The sequence below is a fragment of the Armigeres subalbatus genome, chromosome 2 (genome assembly GCF_024139115.2).
Source record: "Armigeres subalbatus isolate Guangzhou_Male chromosome 2, GZ_Asu_2, whole genome shotgun sequence".
Classification (NCBI taxonomy): Eukaryota; Metazoa; Arthropoda; class Insecta; order Diptera; family Culicidae; genus Armigeres; species Armigeres subalbatus.
Genome location: NC_085140.1, coordinates 30,704,705 through 30,727,049, shown reverse-complemented (window position 1 = coordinate 30,727,049; position 22,345 = coordinate 30,704,705). Strand labels below are relative to the sequence as shown.

Sequence of the window (22,345 nt, the reverse complement as noted above, 5' to 3'; positions counted from 1 at the left end):
TTTATTCGACAGGGGACAAAGCCTTGTTGATCACTATTGAATTTGAAAACGGTCGGTCATTGCGTTTAAAAGTTATGAAGAAAATGGTACATCAAACTATGTAAGCCCCATATAAGGTTGGTGTCTTAACTAAATGCGAGAAAGGCACCACCAAAGCTAGGTGGATTAATCTGTTTTTTTAAATTGAAAACAAGAACCGAAAAAGTGCTGCACGTGTGAACCGGCCTGAAAAATTCACCTGATGTTTGTTCATAATCGTTCCAATCTTAAAAAACAGTACTTTTTCTATATTTGTTTTAAATTTAAAAAATACTTAGAGGCGTCAAAAAATATGAGTTCTTTTGGAAAGTTGACCTCAAATAAGCCTCAAAGAATCGATTGAGCAAATAAAAAATTTTGACGGGACAGGTCAATTCCTTCAGAAATTCTTGTCCCAAATCAATTCAGGTCGTTCTTGGAAAGTTCTCCCTGAAATACAATTGGGAGATTCAGACAATTTTCAAAAGAATTCCTGAAGGAAATTCTAAAAAAATCCTGAGGGAAATTTCAAGAATTTCTTTCTAGAGTTTTCAAAGGGATTTCTTGTTAAAGTACTGGCAAAGTTCTTAAAATATATTCCGAATATATTCCTAAAGGAACTACCAAAGGAAATCCTAAAACAATTTCCGTAGGTGTTGTTAGTACTGGAAAAAATCTTAAAAAGGATTTTTCCAAATTTTCATTTAATTTTTTTTTTTGAATTTTCGAAGGAATATTATAACGAACTTCCGAAATTCCAGGATTTATATTCCAAGTAATTTCCGAAGGATTTTCAGAAGAAATTCCAGAAAATTTTGAAATAATTTTCGGATTAAAATTAAAAAAAAATCTAGCCGAAAGATTAAAATGTTGGAAATTCCTGCGGAATTTAATTAGGGAATTCCGTCCGGAAATTCCTTTACGAATTCATTAAAAAGTCCTTTGCAAATTCCCTTAATATTTCCTTTGGAAAATTCTTTGGAAATCCCCATGGAAAATCCATGGAAATTTCTTCAGGAATTCATTGGAAAGTCCAAATTATTTTCGGAAATACCTTTCGAGGGAAGGGGGGGGTGAATTGGGGATTTTTCTCATCCGTCATCCTCATTAAGATAATTTTCAGATCAGGTATAAATAAATAAATGAAAATAAATAAATAAATATATAGGGGGAAAGACGGCTTTGGCAGGTTTTGTTCTATTATTGGCAAGGGGGTTTTTGTCGACCAAATTTCATGAAATTTGGCAACAATATTCTTTGATATTGCAAATAATGTTTAGGCCAAATTTGAGCCTAGTCAGTCATATAAAACCCCCTTGCCAATAATAGAACAAAACCTGCCAAAGCCGTCATTCCCGCTAAATGAAATTTCTTCGATAATTCCTTCAGAAATTCCCTTTGAAATGCTTCTAGAAATTCCTTCGAAAATTCCTTTAAACTTCTTTTAATTTTTTTTTCCAAAACTCGTTTAGAAACTCTTCCGGTAAATCCGGCAGGATTTTTTTTGTATATTCTATTTGAAATTTGTTTGGTATTCCTATGGAAGACCCTTCAGAAGCTCCTTTAATTGTTTCAATAATTTTTCAATAACCTTCCAATAAATTCTTTAGGAAATTTCCTTTTAGGAATTTCTTTAGGAATTCCTTTGAAAATTGTTCTAGTAATTTTCCTAAGAAATTTCTGGAGAGATGGCAAATGGAGTTAATGACGTAATTTAAAAAAAATATTTCTGGAGCGAATTCCTGGTGTGGAAAAAAAAATTCTGAAGGATTTACAAAAGAATTTTTTTAAGAAATACCTATCAGAATTTCCAAAGAAATTACAAGATTTATTCAAATATTCTTTCGGAAATAAAATCAGTTTTTCATTCAGGGCATTTTTTGCGATTTTATTCAAATTTCAGGGAAAATATTTGGTGGGGTACTCGTTCGTTCCGATCGTTGCACAGCGGGCGCAGCAAGCCAAAAACATGCGTTTTTTTATTTGCGTGCAAACGGTTGATTTGACATAGGTGGTGTCTTCGGAAGAAAATTTTACCAAAAAATAAGCTATTTTGGAAGATTAGGGTGATACTTTTGGAAAATTAGGGTGATATTTGCCTGTTAGGGTGACCTAAAAATTTTTTTATCATTTTCGTTCAAAAAATTGAGCCGCTTCAAAAGTGATAGAGCTTGAAAATTCAAACAACTTCGTAGAATATACCAACTCTATCTTTAACGGTAGCGAGTTATGATGAAATTTCAAAAATCATATCTAAAACCTAATTTGAGTCACCTTAATGTTTGTCAAATCAATATTTCCTCCGAATTCCTCCTAATAAAATAGAGTGCATTTGGTAGTTGGATGTCTATACTTTCATATGTTTGGTATTTGATCTGCCACTATTTGCCTCAATTAAAGATATGGACATAGTAAAATTGTATTATATAAGCTTGAGCTTGAGCTTGATTGACTGCTCGTAGTTGCTACTCCATTATGACCAGATCAGCTTGGGACTAGCACACATCTTCAATGTACAAGTACTGGTGATCTCATTTGTTAGGTCATACTGGCGCCTGCCACGTCAGAATGCAAGTCAATGTAGTGAAGGGGAGGAAGTGATGATGCAATCACTCGCTAACTGCAAGCCGAATATACCTCTGCACTTGCCACGAGTTCATGCGGAATTTGTTGGAATTTCTGGGTTAGGTTGGAGAGGCAGAGGTTCGTCTTGGTTAACGAGCTGCCAATGTGATAGATAGGAGAAGGTAACTGATGGAATTTCTAGTTGGATGTAGGAAACGAGCTCTATAAGTTCATTTCCAATTCTAGCAGATTACTGTTAGAATACTCAAATTGAAGGTATAGGAATAGTAATGGAAACGGTATGGAAGTCCATTTCCAGTTCGAGCGATTGCTAGAACATGAGAAATAAAGAGAAAGATACAAAGTAGGAGAATGGAACGGACCTAGGATTGAACCCACGTCCTCCTGCGTATGAGCCATAAGATTACCAAGCCCGCTTCGAAACAAAAGAGATCACGCACTGAACTGATTAATATTATTACCGGCCGCGCAATGCAGAACACATTAATTCGTCCAACCACGCGATCGTTCTGCTGTCCGAAACATGAGAGATCACACACTGAACTGATTAATTTTATTACCGGCCGTGCAATGCAGAACACAATAATTCGGCCGACCGCGCGATCGTTCTGCTGTCCGAAACATGAGAGATCACGCACTGAACTGATTAATTTTATTACCGGCCGCGCAATGCAGAACACAATAATTCGGCCAACCGCGCGATCGTTCTGCTGTCCGAAACATGAGAGATCACGCACTGAACTGATTAATTTTATTACCGGCCGCGCAATGCAGAACACAATAATTCGGCCGACCGCGCGACCGTTCTGCTGTCCGAAACATGAGAGATCACGCACTGAACTGATTAATTTTATTACCGGCCGCGCAATGCAGAACACAATAATTCGGCCAACCGCGCGATCGTTCTGCTGTCCGAAACATGAGAGATCACGCACTGAACTGATTAATTTTATTACCGGCCGCGCAATGCAGAACACATTAATTCGTTCGACCACGCGATCGTTCTGCTGTCCGAAACATCCATAGTAAAATTGTATAAAATAATATGAAAAAGTCGAATAATTTCTATAATATACCTCTGAAATATTTACATTTTTCGTAAAACATGTGATTTGATGTACTTGTTCACTTTGTAGAACATGTCCATGTCGAAAAACAATAAGAAAAAATCATCACAATAAAATTTTAGATTTTTTTTGAAATTTCATCATAATTCGCTACCGTTAAAAGATAGAGAGTTGATATATTCTACGAAGTTGTTTGTATTTTCAAGCTCTATCACTTTTGTAGCGGCTCAAATTTTTTTAACGAGAATGAAAAAAAAAATTTTTTTGGATCGCCCTAACAGGCGAATTTTTAGGTCATCCTAATCTTCCAAAAGAGAGATTCTTGGTAAAATTTTCTTCCGAAGTCACCACCTATGTAAAATCAACCGTTTACACGCAAATAAAAAAACGCACGTTTTTTGGCTTGCCGCGCCCACTGTGCGTTGGCGTCTCGTCGAAGGCGCACTGCAACAAACGCTCAACGATCACCACCCGCGATATTCAGACCGCCGTCCGCCTCCTGTTGCCGGGCGAGCTGGACAAGCACGCCGTCTCGTAAGGAACCAAAGCCTTCATCAAGTACACTAGCTCCAAGTAAACGAGAACGAGGGTGCAGCTCCACCGAAAAACGCCCATTTCAGAGTTCCAGTCGCGCACACAGAAAATCATCCACTCGATGATTTGAGGCGTCATCTATGTGAATAAATTATTGTAGTGTCTCCTTCCGGCGAGTGCTTTCACTGTTACCAACTCCAACGTTCTGTCGTCGCCAAGCGATTATGTTTTGCATTTTGAAGAAACTTCTCGGCTGAAATGGTAGATCTGAAAAGAACCGTTTTTCAATCCAAAGTGCGCCTTTCCAATCACTGATAGCAATCAAATGTTAGTCCGAACCTTGCGTAAAAAAATCGATGATTTTCCGTTAAGTCCTCACCATCTAGAATACATTTTTAGTACAGGCACTGGTGTTCCGGGACCGCAACCGACGCCATTTTTGCAATTAACCCTTTCTTCTCATAAAATGTTTGTCTTGAGCAGAACCGATTTTTTTCAAAATGCGCCTCTCACAGCAACCAAACGATGGTCCGAACATTGTGTGTAGATTTATCTTGAGTGCTTCAACTGTCTGTGATGGCGTCTCGATGATTCGCTTTCTGCTAGGACTGCTGCTACTGGCGTCATCATTGCGACAGTACTGTGCGGCCTTCATGTCCGCCCTCCGTGAAATTCTAATGGAACTGAGGATTAAAGCCTAGCCCATAAGTTGATTGATGCCTGTACTTGCGATGCACATACGAGATTGGTTGGTTTACCGATTTTTAACAGTACCAGGCGAAATTCAATTTTTCAATCAATAGTTGAGCAAAATCTAAAAGAGTTCGTTGATTGAATGACACAAACTTTTCAAAATCGGTTGAAAGATGGCCTATACTTCCTGAACATTTTTCGTGGTCTCAAATTTGAATTTGCAGAAAGGCCATCTTATCGTCCAAAAGGACGTAATCCAACGTCAAAAACGATTACACTGGTCAACAGTAAATTTATATTCCGATGCTCATGTCTTGCATTTGTAGTTCTCGACCTTTGTGATCCACTGGTTACTGGCGTTTTTCGTTTGATTGGGAAAATTCCGCAATAATTTGGCCACAAAGTAGGAAGGGGATCATCGCTTTAACGGCGTTGAAGTCACTGGCATGTTTGCACGACTGCATGTTCAGATAAGATGAAATACCACGCCCGGGAACCTGCTGTTTAAAATCATATCATGATTGGACATGTTAACCAAGAACATGTAGGATCAAGTTTCCCATAATACAAGTTCTATACAAATGCTTGCACACTTGTTCATTTATTTAATAAAACGGATGAGATAAAATTTGCGCAAAAATTTTAGTCACAAGATGAGTCATCGCACAAATGTACCATGCGTCTCCATATGCTTTTATGCTTATATGCTGCCTAGTTTACACAATCTCTGCCGATCGTTTCCCCTAAGAGGCCCATTTTTGCCTGTAAACACTCATGGGACATTAAGATATCGTAATAACTTAGATTAACGTAATAACTTGGTATTTTAACTTATGTGAACATGCAATCATTCAAACATGCAAGTGACTTCAACGCCGTTAAAGCGATGATCCCCCTTCTACTTTGTGACCAAATAATCCCAAATTGTGACCAAATTTTCCCAATAAAATAAAAACGGCCAGTAACCAGTCAATTTCAGAGGTCGAGAACTACAAAGTTATTCTTTCTTGCCGAATTGGTGTTTTCTGACAAACAGATTTTATTTTTATTTTCAAATCGGTGTGATGTCTTCATTACTGGTTCATTAGCTGTAAGGTTGTTTATGATTTTTGATTGTTGACGATTTTCCACTTTTAAACGTTCATTTTCTGATACTATGAAATGATTGGATTTTTAACTGGATTCATTAAAAAAAAACCTCGAACGAACGGATTGACGACAGATAAAGATTCTATCACTCTAACCGGCTGATGGTTTATGCTCATTGCTCAACATTGGCAGCTGTCGTATGTTTTCGTTTGCCGGCGATGGGACGGATAGGTACTGCGTTCCCGTTGCGCTAATTAATCTTCTCCATCGATCAAACTGTTCGCTTCGAGCTGAGTGCTTGGTGAAGGCATATGTGGTCTGTGAAGCGTATGTGGTCTGCCCCTCTTGGCAGCTCTCTGAGGCGAGTGCTGGATCTAGGGCTATTGTTATCGCATGCAAGCCTCCATGTGTGGCAGAATGATGCTCGTAGTGATTGAGAAGAGGAGGAGGACGACCCAGGTTGGTTCGGTTCGGGCTGGACGGACGAGCGGCGTTGACAAATGGACGGGATTATTGGATTGTCGAGGATCCATATGGGAAGCCAAGCCAAAGGCAGTCAATGAATTCATCGAGCCCCGCTCAGCCGGGCAGTTATTCTGCTAGTTGTTGTGATTATGGATCAATCAGCATAAATGTAACGAGAATTTATATTTAATGAACACAAAGACATCCATTTGTACGGGGGGAGGCTGTCGAGTGTATTTCATACGTTTCCATCTAGATGAAAATGATATACTCGTTCGGAACAGAAGGGATTGACAGATTGTAGTCCAGTAGCTTCGATAGACTGACTGACTCGCTCATAAATATATTTATATCCTACTTCAATATTTGTGTCTCATTTACTTGCATGTACTAGACTACAAGTCTAGTTAATTAAATATCTTAAATGTCTTTCAATTACTTCTTGCCTTTCTTCTTATTTTTGAAGCAAAATGAGTACTTTTTAAATGAAATGACGATAATATTTATTCGCGTACTTTTTCTATAGATTATCTATGGAATTTTTAGTTTTAGCGTTCTAAAACACCAGTGTTCGGAATATGAACAAATAAGCTTTATCATGTCATTACTATTTCAGGCTAAGGCACAACTTGTCTACACCCGAAACAATTGAATGCAATTCACGAACAACGGGGTGATGATAGCGATTATTCGCCCTAACCAATTGAAAACTGATGCGGCTGATGCGTAGGCTTGGAAAAGCAACGATTCGAAAGCGTAGATTGCCCGAAACGCACATTTCTACTTCCATTGTCAGCTGCAACTCGTCACACCATCGGATCGAAAATCTACTGCAAGCAGATTAGGGATTAGAGACAACTTTTTTCGACATTGGTAGATCGTTTGCTTGATGGAGAATGTCCTTTTGTGGATTGGAATTGCAAATTTTTGGTCATTGTTCAGCTGTGTCCACTTTTCGACGTTTTTGCCCGAAGGAAAATTTTCGTGTAGGAGCGTGGCACAACATTTAGGGTTGACCGGCGAACCTGACTTCAGAGAGATACAAAAGTAGTCATATAAAACAGAGGAAATTGAGAACTAATGTAAATGTAAGATGTAGATTAGATTTTATACACGGTTTGAATTTCCAGAGGAAATTCATTCGAATTTCCAGAGGAAATTCATTCGACTTTCCAGAGGAAATTCATTCGAATTTCCAGAGGAAATTGATTCGAATTTCCAGAGGAAATTGATTCGAATTTCCAGAGGAAATTGATTCGAATTTCCAGAGGAAATTGATTCGAATTTCCAGAGGAAATTGATTCGAATTTCCAGAGGAAATTTATTCGAATTTCCAGAGGAAATTCATTCGAATTTCCAGAGGAAATTCATTCGAATTTCCAGAGGAAATTTATTCGAATTTCCAGAGGAAATTCATTCGAATTTCCAGAGGAAATTCATTCGAATTTCCAGAGGAAATTCATTCGAATTTCCAGAGGAAATTCATTCGAATTTCCAGAGGAAATTCATTCGAATTTCCAGAGGAAATTCATTCGAATTTCCAGAGGAAATTCATTCGAATTTCCAGAGGAAATTCATTCGAATTTCCAGAGGAAATTCATTCGAATTTCCAGAGGAAATTCATTCGAATTTCCAGAGGAAATACATTCGAATTTCCAGAGGAAATTTATCCTTATTTCCAGAGGAAATTCATCCGAATTTCTAAAGGAAATTCATTCAATTTCAGAGGAAATTCATTCGAATTTCCAGAGGAAATTCATTCGAATTCCAGAGGAAATTCATTCCAATTCCAGAGGAAATTCATTCGAATTTCCAGAGGAAATTCATTCGAATTTCCAGAGGAAATTCATTCGAATTCAGAGGAAATTCATTCGAATTCCAGAGGAAATTCATTTCAATTTCCAGAGGAAATTCATTCGAATTTCCAGAGGAAATTCATTCGAATTTCCAGAGGAAATTCATTCGAATTTCCAGAGGAAATTCATTCGAATTTCCAGAGGAAATTCATTCGAATTTCCAGAGGAAATTCATTCGAATTTCCAGAGGAAATTCATTCGAATTTCCAGAGGAAATTCATTCGAATTTCCAGAGGAAATTCATTCGCATTTCCAGAGGAAATTCATTCGAATTTCCAGAGGAAATTCATTCGAATTTCCAGAGGAAATTCATTCGAATTTCCAGAGGAAATTCATTCGAATTTCCAGAGGAAATTCATTCGAATTTCCAGAGGAAATTCAGTCGAATTTCCGGAGGAAAGTCAGTCGATTTCCAGAGGAAATTCATTCGAATTTCCAGAGGAAATTCATTCGAATTCCAGAGGAAATTCATTCAATTTCCAGAGGAAATTCATTCGACTTCCAGAGGAAATTCATCATTCAATTCCAGAGGAAATTCATTCGATTTCAGAGGAAATTCATCTGAATTTCCAGAGGAAATTCATTCGATTTCCAGAGGAAATTCATTCGATTTCAGAGGAAATTCATTCGAATTCAGAGGAAATTCATTCGAATTTCCAGAGGAAATTCATTTCAATTTCCAGAGGAAATTCATTCGAATTCCAGAGGAAATTCATTCAATTCAGAGGAAATTCATTCAATTTCCAGAGGAAATTCATTCGAATTTCCAGGGGAAATTTATTCGAATTTCCAGAGCAAACTCATACGAATACTGGAAAACCGAATGAATTTCCAGAGGAAATTCATTCGAATTTCCAGAGGAAATTCATTCGAAGTTCCAGAGGAAATTCATTCGAAGTTCCAGGGGAAATTCATTCGAAGTTCCAGAGGAAATTCATTCCAATTTGCAGAGGAAATTCATTCCAATTTCCAGAGGAAATTCATTCGAATTTCCCGAGGAAATTCATTCGAACTTCCAGAGGAAATTCATTCAATTTCCAGAGGAAATTCATTCGAATTTCCAGAGAAATTCATTCAATTTCCAGAGGAAATTCATTCCAATTTCCAGAGGAAATTCATTCGAATTTCCAGAGGAAATTCATTCGAATTTCCAGAAATTCATCCGAATTTCAGAGGAAATTCATTCGAACTTCCAGAGGAAATTCATTCGAATTTCCAGAGGAAATTCATTCGAATTTCCAGGGGAAATTCATCCGAATTTCCAGGGGAAATTCATTCGAATTTCCAGGGGAAATTCATTCGCATTTCCAGGGGAAATTCATTCGAATTTCCAGAGGAAATTCATTCGAATTTCCAGAGGAAATTCATTCGAATTTCCAGAGGAAATTCATTCGAATTTTCAGAGGAAATTCATTCGAATTTCAGAGGCAATTCATTCAATTTCCAGAGGAAATTCATTCGAATTTCAGAGGAAATTCATTCAATTTCCAGAGGAAATTCATTCAATTTCCAGAGGAAATTCAGTCGAATTTCCAGAGGAAATTCAGTCAATTTCCAGAGGAAATTCAGTCGAATTTCAGAGGAAATTCAGTCGAATTTCAGAGGAAATTCAGTCGAATTTCCAGAGGAAAATCAGTCGAATTTCCAGAGGAAATTCATTCAATTTCAGAGGAAATTCATTCGAATTTCCAGAGGAAATTCATTCAATTCCAGAGGAAATTCATTCGAATTCAGAGGAAATTCATTCAATTTCCAGAGGAAATTCATTCGAATTCCAGAGGAAATTCATTCAATTTCAGAGGAAATTCATTCAATTTCAGAGGAAATTCATTTCGAATTTCCAGAGGAAATTCATTCAATTTCAGAGAAATTCATTCGAATTCCAGAGGAAATTCATTCAATTTCCAGAGAAATTCGAATTTCAAATTCAGAGGAAATTCATTCGAATTTCCAGAGGAAATTGATTCATTTCCAGAGGAAATTCATTTCCGAATTTCCAGAGGAAATTCATTCCCAATTCAGAGGAAATTCATTCGAATTTCAGAGGAAATTCATTCCAATTTCAGAGGAAATTCATTCCAATTCCAGAGGAAATTCATTCGAATTTCAGAGGAAATTCATTCGAATTTCAGAGGAAATTCATTCAATTCCAGAGAAATTCATTCGAATACTGAAATTCATTGAATTTCCCATGGAATTCAAATGAATTTCCCCTGAAATTGAATGAATTTCCAGAGAAATTGAATGAATTTTTCCTGAAATTCAACGAATTTCATTCTGAAATTCAGAATGAAATTCCTTGAAATTCAATGAGTTTCTCTGAAATTCAATGAATTTCTCTGAAAATCAATGAATTTCCTCTGAAATCGAATGAATTTCCTCTGAAATTGGAATTCCAATTTCCTCTGAAATTCAATGAATTTCCTCTGAATTTCAGAATGAATTTCATTCAATTCAGGAAATGAATTTCCTCTCTGAAATTCAGAATTTCATTCAATTCAGAGGAATTTCATTCTGAATTCGAATGAATTTCCTCTGAAATTCAATTCTCTGAATGAATTTCAGAAATTCAATGAATTTCCTCTGAAATTGGAATGAAATTCATTCCTCTGAAATTGGAATGAATTTCCTCTGAAATTGAATGAATTTCATCTGAAATTGGAATGAATTTCCTCTGAAATTCGAATTTCCAGGAAATTCATTCAATTTCCTCTGAAATTCAATGAATTTCCTCTGAAATTGGAAATGAATTTCCAATTGAGAAATTCATCTGAATTGGAAATGAATTTCCTCTGAATTGAATGAATTTCCTGAAATTCAACGAATTTCCTCTGAAATTCAATGAATTTCTGAATTGGAATGAATTTCCTCTGAAATTCATTGAATTTCCTCTGAAATTGGAAATGAATTTCTGAAATTTCAGAGGAAATTCAATTGAATTTGAATTTCTCTGAAATTCAGATGAATTTCCTCTTGAATTTGGAATGAATTTCCTCTGAAATTCAGAATGAATTTCCTCTGAATTCAGAGGAATTTCATCTGAATGGAATGAATTTCCTCTGAAATTGGAATGAATTTCCTCTGAAATTCAGAATGAATTTCCTCTGGAAATTCAATGAATTTCCTCTGGAAATTCAATCGAATTTTCTGAAATTCGAATGAATTCCTGAAATTGAATGAATTTCCTCTGGAAATTCTAATGAATTCATTTGAATTGAATGAATTTCCTCTGAAATTCGAATGAATTTCCTCTGAATTGAAATGAATTTCCTCTGAAATTGAATGAATTTCCTCTGGAAATTGAATGAATTTCCTGAAATTCGAATGAATTTTCTGGAAATTCGAATGAATTTCCTCTGGAAATTGAATGAATTTCCTCTGAAATTCGAATGAATTTCCTCTGGAAATTCGAATGAATTCTCTGAAATTGGAATGAATTTCCTCTGGAGATTCGAATGAAATTTCCAGTGGGGAAATTCATTCGAATTTCCACGGGAAATTCATTCGAATTTTCACGGGAAAATCATTCGAATTTTCTCGGGAAAGTCATTCGAATTTTCTCGGGAAAATCATTCAAATTTCTTCAGGAAATTCATTCAGAAGTATATGGAAAGGACATTCGTATGCTTAACAATATTCTTACGGACCATGTAAAAAAACATTCGTGTGAAAAAAATATTAAAATTTCCAGATAATTCCTCACGTTATGAGTGTACGACCTCCTTGGTATGCGTATATCTACCGTATTTGTTGTGTCTGGAATTTTGTCTCAGAGAATGCTAAGCTCCTGCAGGTTCGTTTCGAAAAACTTGGAGGAATTATTGAGGAAGGTCGTGTCTTCCGACGCCAGGACGACGGGATGGTTATTCTATTTCGGCCTTTCCATTTCAACTTAAGGGTTATAGTTAGTCATCTGGTTTACCGTGGGTGACCAATTCTTTTGCGGGTAGTCTTGTACTACTTTTGAGGCCAAGATACGTAACTGTTAAGTTACAAAGGGATGGAATTTGATACAGAAGCATCATCACGTCTTTTGTCAAGAAAATTATTTAAAAAAATAAAGCTTCAACATTTTGTTTTTTTTTCGAAACGAGATATGAATTGACGCACTGACTAGCTTCCCTATTGCTTTACAGTTGCACTGTACATACTGACAGCAAATGGTACCAATTTTTGCATTATTGGAACCCACTGGCTATCCATCAATCGGACCGGAAGGAAATGGCAAAACAGACAACCAATATCCATTTTGTTGCTGGTCGTTATTGTTCCTGTGCCGGACGTGCGTAGACAACCAGACTTCCGAGTGTGCGGGCCTCAATGGAACCACAATTGCTCCGCAATCGAATTCGCTGCTGCACGATGGATGATTGGTATTCAGGCCGTTTGTATTGCCGGTTGATTTGTGGTTGCAATAAATTTTACGGGTCGTTTGTTAGGAAACGGCTAATTGAAACGTGTGGGGATGGTAGGAAAATTTGTTATTTTATTTTTCGTTTCGTCTATTCCATCAAGTACAAAGTAGTTAAATTCAACTGTAAAATCTTCTTTTAGTTATTTATTGCAAGTTACTAAACAAATGCACCATATTTTCTTCGGATAGATATATGTATTGATTGAAGACAATAAAATGGCTTATAATGTGAAAAGTTAAGGCCAATGCATTTTATTCTTATGAAAATAAACCCAATCGAAACCGAAAAAACAGCGCTGTAAACGAGGCCAACTCGAGTAGAGAGCTCATTTACATTGAAGAGATAAGAAACGAAAGTCACATTGTAACGCAATGTAAATGTGACAGTGAACCAAAACGAATCTGTTTGGCGACCAGCTTTCGCTGAGTCTGGTTAATTTTTGTTTGTCGAGTTTACTGCTGTTTTGATCAACATGGAAAGCATTGCTTCAGCAAAATTTTGTGTGTGTGTCATCACTCCGGTTGAGATATGTCACGCCTGAGAATAGGACAGCATGTCATGGCATGGGGGTGGGGAGAACGAGGAGGAAATCAAATGTTTGCTCGTTGTCAGTCGTTGTTTGTTTAGGAAACAGCAGCAGAGTGGGAGCGACGTGAGAAAACGTCGCGCCGTCCCGGATATCAACTAGAGAAGGATAATGCGTCCAAACAATTTCTCTTGGATTTGGGCGAGAACGCGGGTACCAGGTGTGAGATCATTGCGACGACCTCGCCGTCGTCGCCGACATCGCGTTGTGATGTTTATTGGGATGGGAATATTTGGAAGAGTTTTTGCGATAAACGCTACTTTATTTTGTTGTTACGTGGTTGTTAGTGGCTATAAAGGGCCTGGGTATGACATTGTGACTATATATGGCTCTGTTTGTGAGCTGTTTACGGAATGAATGTGTCCTTTCACAGATTGTGAAGGTTTAGTGTCAGATTTGTTGAGAATTTTATATCTTTTAGAGAATGTTTTGGGGAGAATTATTATGTCTATCCGGGTCTAAAAACCAATAGGAAAGACGAAATAATCAACCGGGAGCAGATACTGAAAAAAACAATTTCAATACATCAAAAACGCATGAGCAAAAATGTGAATAGTCTATGATTGATGGCAAAGTCTGGTTGCTAGTGAAAGACAAATCATGTGTCGAAACATAAATCTTTATTTAACATAGAAGTGCTGCGTCTATATTCCAGATCACGCCAATGTAATAATCTTATTTACATACATTTCAACAGATTCATTGACACGATACGAAAATTTCCACCAAAAAAGAGGACCCCAAAACTCGTAATTCCTTGTAAATTACTGATTGCACCAGCTAACGCTCAACCGCTCCTGTAAATACAAGCATTAACGAGGGCCACTTGGTTTGTACCACCGACGACGCTTCACCACCTAGACGAGGTTACTGTACTGTGTGGTAGAGCTTATCTAAACTAGTGGAACGATAAGCACCCTTTTCGAGCGTTTCCGCATTATACTTTCTCTGTCTGTCGACCGTCCCCGTTGCCGGTATATACGGCCGGCAAAAACGCATAAACTTTCACAGCAATCACCGTACCCGTTCCGCAGGTCCCCAACCCGTTTTTTGTGGTACCCCAAATCTGTACGATTTCTGATTTCTGTCGGTGACGCCGCCACCCGTGCCATTTCCGATTCTGGCGCACAGTGCGTCGCAATAAAGAAAAATGCAAAATTGTTTCCGCTGCATTTCTTGTTAAACACATTTCCGCTTTTAGCATCTGTTTCCATTTAAACTCGTTTCGTTTCTTATTCGTTTTGCAATGCCAAATCACCAATATCCTGAGAAAGAATTAACTCATCTTCTCATACAATTCGTGATATCACCCACTGTGCGACCTGGCACCGGGGTTGGTTTGTAAGGTAAGTCAAGTTTTATTACACAATGTGGTTACTATCTTTATTATGCCAGGAGTGCAGCAAAGGCAGTTAGAAACTGTGTGTATTGCTGTTGTTGTGTTGTGCAAAAGGAGTAAAAAGAGAAAAGGATTTAGGATAAGTTTACGTTCGCAGAATTCTAAACAGTTTGGGACAATCCTTCGATTGAGTAACGTGTAATTTGCTGGATTTGTATCCGGATCAGGACTTAAATTGTCGTTGCAGTCAGTGCATGTTCATGTGGGTCCGGTCGGTTGTTGCAAGTCTGTCATTGAGTCGAATGTTTGCTTGCTTGTTAGTGCTTGCTTGTTGTAATTCTATACAAGTTTGCCAATTCGTGTTTGCTCGGACTCAGATGAGTGGTCACACGTACAAACGATATACTATACAGAAAATGACTGGCGTGGGTTGGAATGCATGGAATTATTGGGGTGCACCACCTACCTGGACGCTGTCGCACTCGTTCCAGGTGTGTAGCCGGGGTCGGTACTTCTTATCCTTGTCGCTGGTGGCGCTGGCAATGGTCGCTGTGGAGGCTTCGGTTGAGATCCATACCAGGTTTCCTTTGGGTTGGCTGATCACGATAAAGGCATGTTTGCCCGGTGGAACGTCATGCTGAGAATGAAAGTTAACAGAAAGAAGTTGCATACCATTAAAGAAATCAACCATTTGGGTAGACATTTTTCCTAATAAATAGTTTTTGCCTTTCTCGTATACTACTCGTATAGGGTAAAACGACCTATCGTTGTGGTATGTCCTAATGTTGCGGTAGTGTTTAAATAGTCCATTCTGGTTATCATATCATCAAAAACAATTATAGATCTGCTAAAATTTTTCGAATCAACCACTATGAAGGTAGTATGGGTTCCCTGCATCTTCACTAGTAGATGTTGAACTAACATTCCTTCCCTTCCTTCCGTGATTGTAAGGACGTGGCCAGGTATACAACTGCTACTGTATAGGAAAAGGTACTAATCCCAAGTACCAATTTGCGACAATATACAGTAGATTGCTCAATTCAAGCTCTGTCTGGTGTCGCGGGAGAGGGTTCTCTTCGTCGACTTCCCCTCATTTGAATGAAAGTGACAGGCAGGGAGTTTCTTTGCAGTTTATCACCTCAGAATGCAAGTTCGCATTGTTTTCTTTCGTTCTGAAGTGATAAACCACAGAGAGATCTGCTGCTTGTCACTTTTGTCTAAGGGAGGGGGGGTCGACGGGGAGAGTCTTCTCTTGCGACATTCGCCCTTATTCCAGATGGAGCTTGAATTGAGCATTGTATAGCCACCCACGATTTGTACAATCACATATGCTATGCTATGCTATGCTAACTCGAGAACTAAGCAGAGAATAAATCAAATTTAGGCGAAATGAAGTTCGTCGGCAAATAGAGATAAAATAAAGTTTGCTGATAGACATTAGCTTTCCTATTACTATCCTATTATTTTCAATTTCAATCCCGTTTCTTTTTTACTTTCCTTACGTTAAAGAAATGATGACGCGGGCGCCTAATCCGGAATTCAAATGAACAATCGCACTTTGAGAATATATGGTAAATCCCAACCACTATTCACTTAGATCGTAGTGCAATTTGCACCAGTTCTGATCAATCACGGAGTAGCAACCATTGATATGTACAGTCACTCTAAGCTAAGCTAAGCTAAGCTATTGTTGTGGTATCACCCTCCATAAGAAATACAGGCATATATTTCACCTTTTCGGCTATATAGGGCCATTATAAAGCCAGTATAAAGTTTGATAGCTTTGTGGCAGCGATATAGTCGCACGCACGGCTTATTTGAATGCTTATGGTTACCGTCAAATTGGGGGGGAAGATGATCATTGAGGTGAAGATGATCATTTGATGTGTCAGTAAAAAGTGCCTAATTTTTTTTATGAAACGGTAGTCAACAATATTATCCGTTCAAGTAATGTTACCGCTAGGTAGAAAATCCGAGTTTTTCGATTATAATCATGAAAGGCAGCTAAATAAAATTTCCATTTAAAATTAGAAATTTTCCATAAACAATTAGGAAATTGCCAATAAAAAATCAGGGTATGAGCAATAAATAATTATAAAATTTCCACAAATAAAACAAAATTTCCATAAACTATTAAGAATTTTACACAAAACAAAAATAAATAAGCACTTTTAAAAGCAAAAATAGCAATTATAAAAGAAGAATTTTCCATAAAGAAATGAAAATGTTCCACGAAAAAAATACAAAATTTCCATAAATAAATCAATATTAGCAATAAACAATTACAAAATTTTCCACAAAATAAATATTTTTTTCCATAAAAAAATAAAAATTGTCCACAAAATAATCAATAAAGAGCAATAAAAAAATAAGAAAATTTCCATTAAAAAATACAAGAAAGCAATAAAGGTGATGAAATTTTACATAAATTTTAAACGCTTTTAAAGAAGGGGTCATCTATGAAAAAAGCACAGTTTGATTGCTTTTTTTATATTTCTTATGGAAATTTTCTTATTTTTTATTGCTTTTATTGATCATTTCGTGGAAAATTTTTGTTTTGTTATGGAAAAATATATTTATTTTTGTGGAAAAATTTTGTTATCGTTTATTGCTAATATTGATTTATTTATGGAAATTTTGTATTTTTTTTTCGTGGAACATTTAATTTTTTTATGGAAAATTCTTCTTTATAATTGCAATTTTGCTTTTAAAAGTGCTTATTTATTTTTGTTTTGTGGAAAATTTTAATTGTTTGTGGAAATTTTGTTTTATTTGTGGAAATTTTATATTTATTTATTGCTCATACTGATTTCTTTATTGGCAATTTTCCTTTATGGGAATTTTCTAATTGTTTAGGGGAGTATTTATTTTAGTCAATCATGAAAATGTATTTTGTGGGACAAAGCGAGAGATAGTCATAAAAGACGCTAATTTCGTTTCAAATATTGACTTCGTAGACTTCTTTACGTAGTAAATTCACCATTCATACAAACAACCTAGTGTATTTTGACAGCTAGGTCATAATGATTTTAGTAGAGCTGTCTTGATCGACTTCACCCCAAACCAGATTACTCAAAAAATGTGTGATAATTGAATTTATTTTAACAAATGCGAACGCATTTCAGAAAACTAAAGTTGTTGATTTTTGCAACGTATAGCGTACATGTTTTGAAAATATTTGTTTCGATTTATAATGTAAACACACATTGATATTGCATGTTTTATCCTAAAAATGATCATCTTCCCCCCAGATGACGGTACCTGGGTTGTTTACTAGTGAAAATTGGCTAGATTGGAAATTATGGTCAAAATACATTTTTTGGTGCCAGAAACCAGTACAAAAGTCTCGTCCATTTTAAGGCACTTATCCTCAATCGATTTGGTCGCAAAAAATCGCATTCGTCGACGGAGAACCACGTCCTGTTGTTTTCTATTAAAAATCGGCTGAATCGGACTATGGGATCGGATGTTATGACCAACATACTTTTTTTTACGCCAGAGAAAAAAAGTGACTAAATCAATTAATAATTTTTGACTGCCGTATATGACTTTCAAAGCATTTGGAATAATTCTTCTCCGTCTTTTTTAACTTCTAAAATTATTAGTTGTTATCAGTATTATTTCTGAGTATACAATTATATTAAAAAAGTTGGCAAGATTGGATCGTGAAGAAATCATATCAAAACTGTCATGAGTTGACGAAATCATTTATTTATTATTATTATTATTATTATTATTTATTATTATGTAGACAAACATACGTATGCATTTTTGACAAACTACATCCTATTTAAATTATTATTAGAGTCTGCCATCATCGGATAATAGTAAAAGAGTAGAAAATTTGATTACTTTTTCCTTAAATTCACAAATGCTCTTAACTGCTGAAATTTATTCGCTTAACGATAATTTGAACTACGGACAAATTAGCTCAAATCCTATATATTAGAATGATAGATAGAAATAGAATAGAATTTAGAATTTGATACTTTGAATTGCACTGATTAAAGCAGAACTCGTCATTTCCTAACTTATATACTAATTTGTTTCTAGAAAGTCGACTATGAATTAGTCCTACAAAGGGTTTTAAAATTTCATCATCCGAGCTCGCGATTTTTGGATTTTTTAATTTTGCGGTGACTAGCTGTTGGAATAACATTTCAAGACTTAAGTCCACGGAAATCGAATTAAAAGAGTTATGAATAATATTACATATTCAAAAAATTAAAGAAAAATAAACGCAATTAAACAACGCTCACTTCTTTGAACATGGAAGATGCTCCACCTCTCCTGGATGGAATATTTGTGTGCCAAAGGAGCGAGACTTGAAAAAAGTTTCAATCTGTATTTGTCGATGCCACCTGATATTCTATTGATACTTCACTAGTTATGAGTTCACATTTTTTAATATTCTTGGAAAAATACGTGATTGCCGAATAGAACTGCTATCGACTACGCGGCTTTGCCTATTCAGATCTCTATTTGATGGTGCTCATAAAATAAATTCGTTTTATATACCAAATATTCTGGCAATAAATTGGTCTGTGTTCGTATCCGCATAACTCGAAAACGGCTTACATGATATTTCCTCATGTAAAAATCATAAGTAAAGTTGAGCAAATCGTGAAAAACTAAAACTAAGATTCGTATTGGATTTTCGCATAGGCAGTTCACATCATGCATTTTTGCCTACTATGCAGGGCAACGTCTGCTGGGTCAACTAATTTTCAACACAAAACATTCAGACAGCATCGTCAAGTGCAAATTGTTGCAATAAATCAGTTAAGGATAAATGCCCATAAAATGAGTGAGTTTTTGAAACGCATTTTGCATATACAAATGTATTTCGGCCATAATTTCTGCGCCCATAATCCGATATGGCTCCAGGCTGTAAAAAATAGTATATTTGCCAAGGTCCAGAGTCCGATCAGCCCAATTTTTAATGGAACCCAATGGGACAGGATGCCCCGTCGAATGCAATTGTTGCCGATTTGCAGGGTCAATGGATTAATGGAAACAGCTTGAAAAAATGTCGATATTTTGTCCATAGCTTCTGATCCTATAAGCCCAGTTTTCATTAGAAAACATTAAGAATCCCAGCGGAACGCAACTTGATGCTAGCAAATCGGTTAAGGATAAGTGGCAAAAAAGTTATCTAGACTTTTCCACTCGTTTTTATCTTGAGAAAATGTACCTCATAGTTCGATCCACCCAATTTTCAATAAGAAGCAATAAGACAGGATTCCGCGTCGAATGCCGCTTGTTGCGAGCAAATCGGTTAATGATAAGTGCCCAAAAAGTGAGTGCCTAAAGTCTTCGGTACACGTATTTTTATAAAAAAAAAACAATTTTTGACCCTAACTGACAAGCCCATAGTTCGATCTGGCCAATTTTCAATAGGAAACAATGGGACCGGATTTCCAGTCAAATGCAAGCGAGTAAATCTGTTAAGAGAGTTTTTAAGGCTAGAGTTTTTGCGCACATACACACAGGCATCACCTCATTTCGTCGAACTGAGTTGATCGATATATATATATGTAACACTATGGGTCTCCGGGCGTCCTATAAAAAGTTTGGTTTTGGAGGAACATATAGCCTTTACGTATACTTAGTATACGAGAAAGGCAAAACAAGAAAATTACAGCAGGAATTCCTGGTGACATTCTTCCAGGGATTCCTTTGGGAAATTCTCTGAAAAGGCTTTTGTAAATTTCAGGAACGGAAATTTCAAAGGAATTTCTAGATGAAATTTTTGAAAGAACTTTTAAAGTAATATCTGAAGTGATTCCCGAAAAAAAACCTCACAGAAATTTCCGAAGGTCTCAAGGAATCTCTAATTAAATTTAGAATTACTGGAGGGATTACTGGAAGAATTTCTTCAAGAAGTATTTCTTAACAAAATTCAAAGGAATTATAAAACAAAACAAAAAATTACCGCAGGATTCTCCCAAGGGAATCTCGGGAGGTTTCCCTGATACAATTTCCGTGGGTATTTCCAAAGAATTTTCCGTAGGAGTCCCGAACAAATTTTCAAAAGAGTTTTCAAAAAAATTCTTTAAAAAATCGATAAGGAATCTCTTGAGGATTTTCCGAAAAAATATTGGAAGAAATTTGGGAAGAAGTTCTCAAGACGCAGGATCCTATTTCCTGTATTCCTATTTTTAAGGAATTCCTTAGGTAAATTCTGAAGGAATTCCTTCTTTGAATTTTCGAAGAATTTCTGTATCTATCTCCGATGTAATTGTATTATCCAGTTTTGGAATTTTCTAGGGGTAACTTTATTTGAAATCTCTGGATGATTTTCCGAATGAACTTTTGGATAAATTCATGACATTATCACCTGGATGAAAATTTCAAGAAATTTCTGAAAAAAACTTCGAGCAACTCGTGAAGTAAACTCCCAAGGAGTTCTTCAGAATATCCGAAGAAGTATGATGATGGATCGACTGCACTTTTGATATTTTTGTTTTTTTTTTAAATTTTTGGCTTGAAGTTTTAATTCTAGATTCAAAACAGGATTTTCGCAAGAATTTCCGAAGGAATTCCTTCAGATATCCCTGCCGGAGTTCTTGCAGAAGTTTCTGAACTAATTTCTGAATCAATTGTAGAAATTGTATAACTACTGTGGAAATCTAGAAGTTTGTATGAAAATTCCAGCAGATACATATTTGTTTGAAAATTCCATTGGAAATTTCGTGGATTTCTTTAATAGTTCTTCACCAAATTCCTTCAGAAAATTCGATAAGAAAATATTTTCGAAAATATATTCAGGTAGTTCTTTGGAAATTCCTTCAAGAATTCATTCGGAAATTCCTCCTGAAATATATTTGGGAATTACTGCAGGAATTTCTTTCAAAATTTCACCAGAAAATCCTCAAGAAATTCTTTCAGGAGCTGCTCCAGGAATATTTTTTCAAATTCCTCCAGTAGTTCATACGAATATTCCTCCAGGAATTCCTGCAGGACGTATTCCGAAAATTTTGTAGAAAGAATTCTTCCGAAAATTATTGAAGAATGAAATAGGAAATCCTAAAGGATTTTCTGAAGGAATTGCGTAAGGAATTTCTAAATAACTCTCTAAGGAATTCCCAAAAGGTTTTCCAATGAAATTTCCGAAGGATTCCTAAATTTCTAAAGGATTTTCTAAGAGGTTCTCGAAAGAATGTCCAAAGAAAATTTCAAAGCAATTTCAAAATAAATTTCCAAAGTTCTTAAGGAATTTTTAGAAGATTTGCTGAAAAACATCTGGAGGAATTGCCGAAGTAATTCATATAAGAGGTTTCGAAATAATCCTTGGAGATTTAAAAAAAAATCCTGTAGGATTTCTCCTATAGGTATTTCCGAAGAATTTCCTAAAAGAATTTCGTTCTTTCGTTGAATTTTCGAGGAATTTCCAAAGTAATTTTCCAATTTATTTTCGGAATTAATTTTTTTTAAATTTAATTTTTAGAAATTCCCTCTAAATTTCCTCGAAAATTCCTGCAGAAAATCCTTCGGAATTACTTCTATGGATTCCTTCGAGAATTCCTTCACAAATTCTTTTAGGAATTCATTCGAAAGTTCATTTAGAAATAGCTTCGGAAAATTCTTTAAGAATTCTTTTGTAAGTTTCATTAAAATGTTTTTTTAATTCATACGGAAAACCTTTCAGAAGTTCCTTGAACCCTTTCAGGACGGGTGGGTCGTATCCCCAGTAA

The 22,345-nt window shown here is 36.1% G+C and overlaps 1 protein-coding gene across 1 annotated transcript in view; it reads right to left on the bottom strand.

The window, feature by feature from the left end:
• LOC134218411 (uncharacterized) overlaps positions 1–22,345 on the bottom strand; it is a 467,105-nt gene that overhangs the window by 56,178 nt on the left and 388,582 nt on the right. Inside the window, exon 8 of the mRNA XM_062697367.1 lies at positions 15,115–15,285. Within this exon, the coding sequence (XP_062553351.1) occupies positions 15,115–15,285 (171 nt within the window). The remainder of the gene's footprint in view (positions 1–15,114; positions 15,286–22,345) is intronic.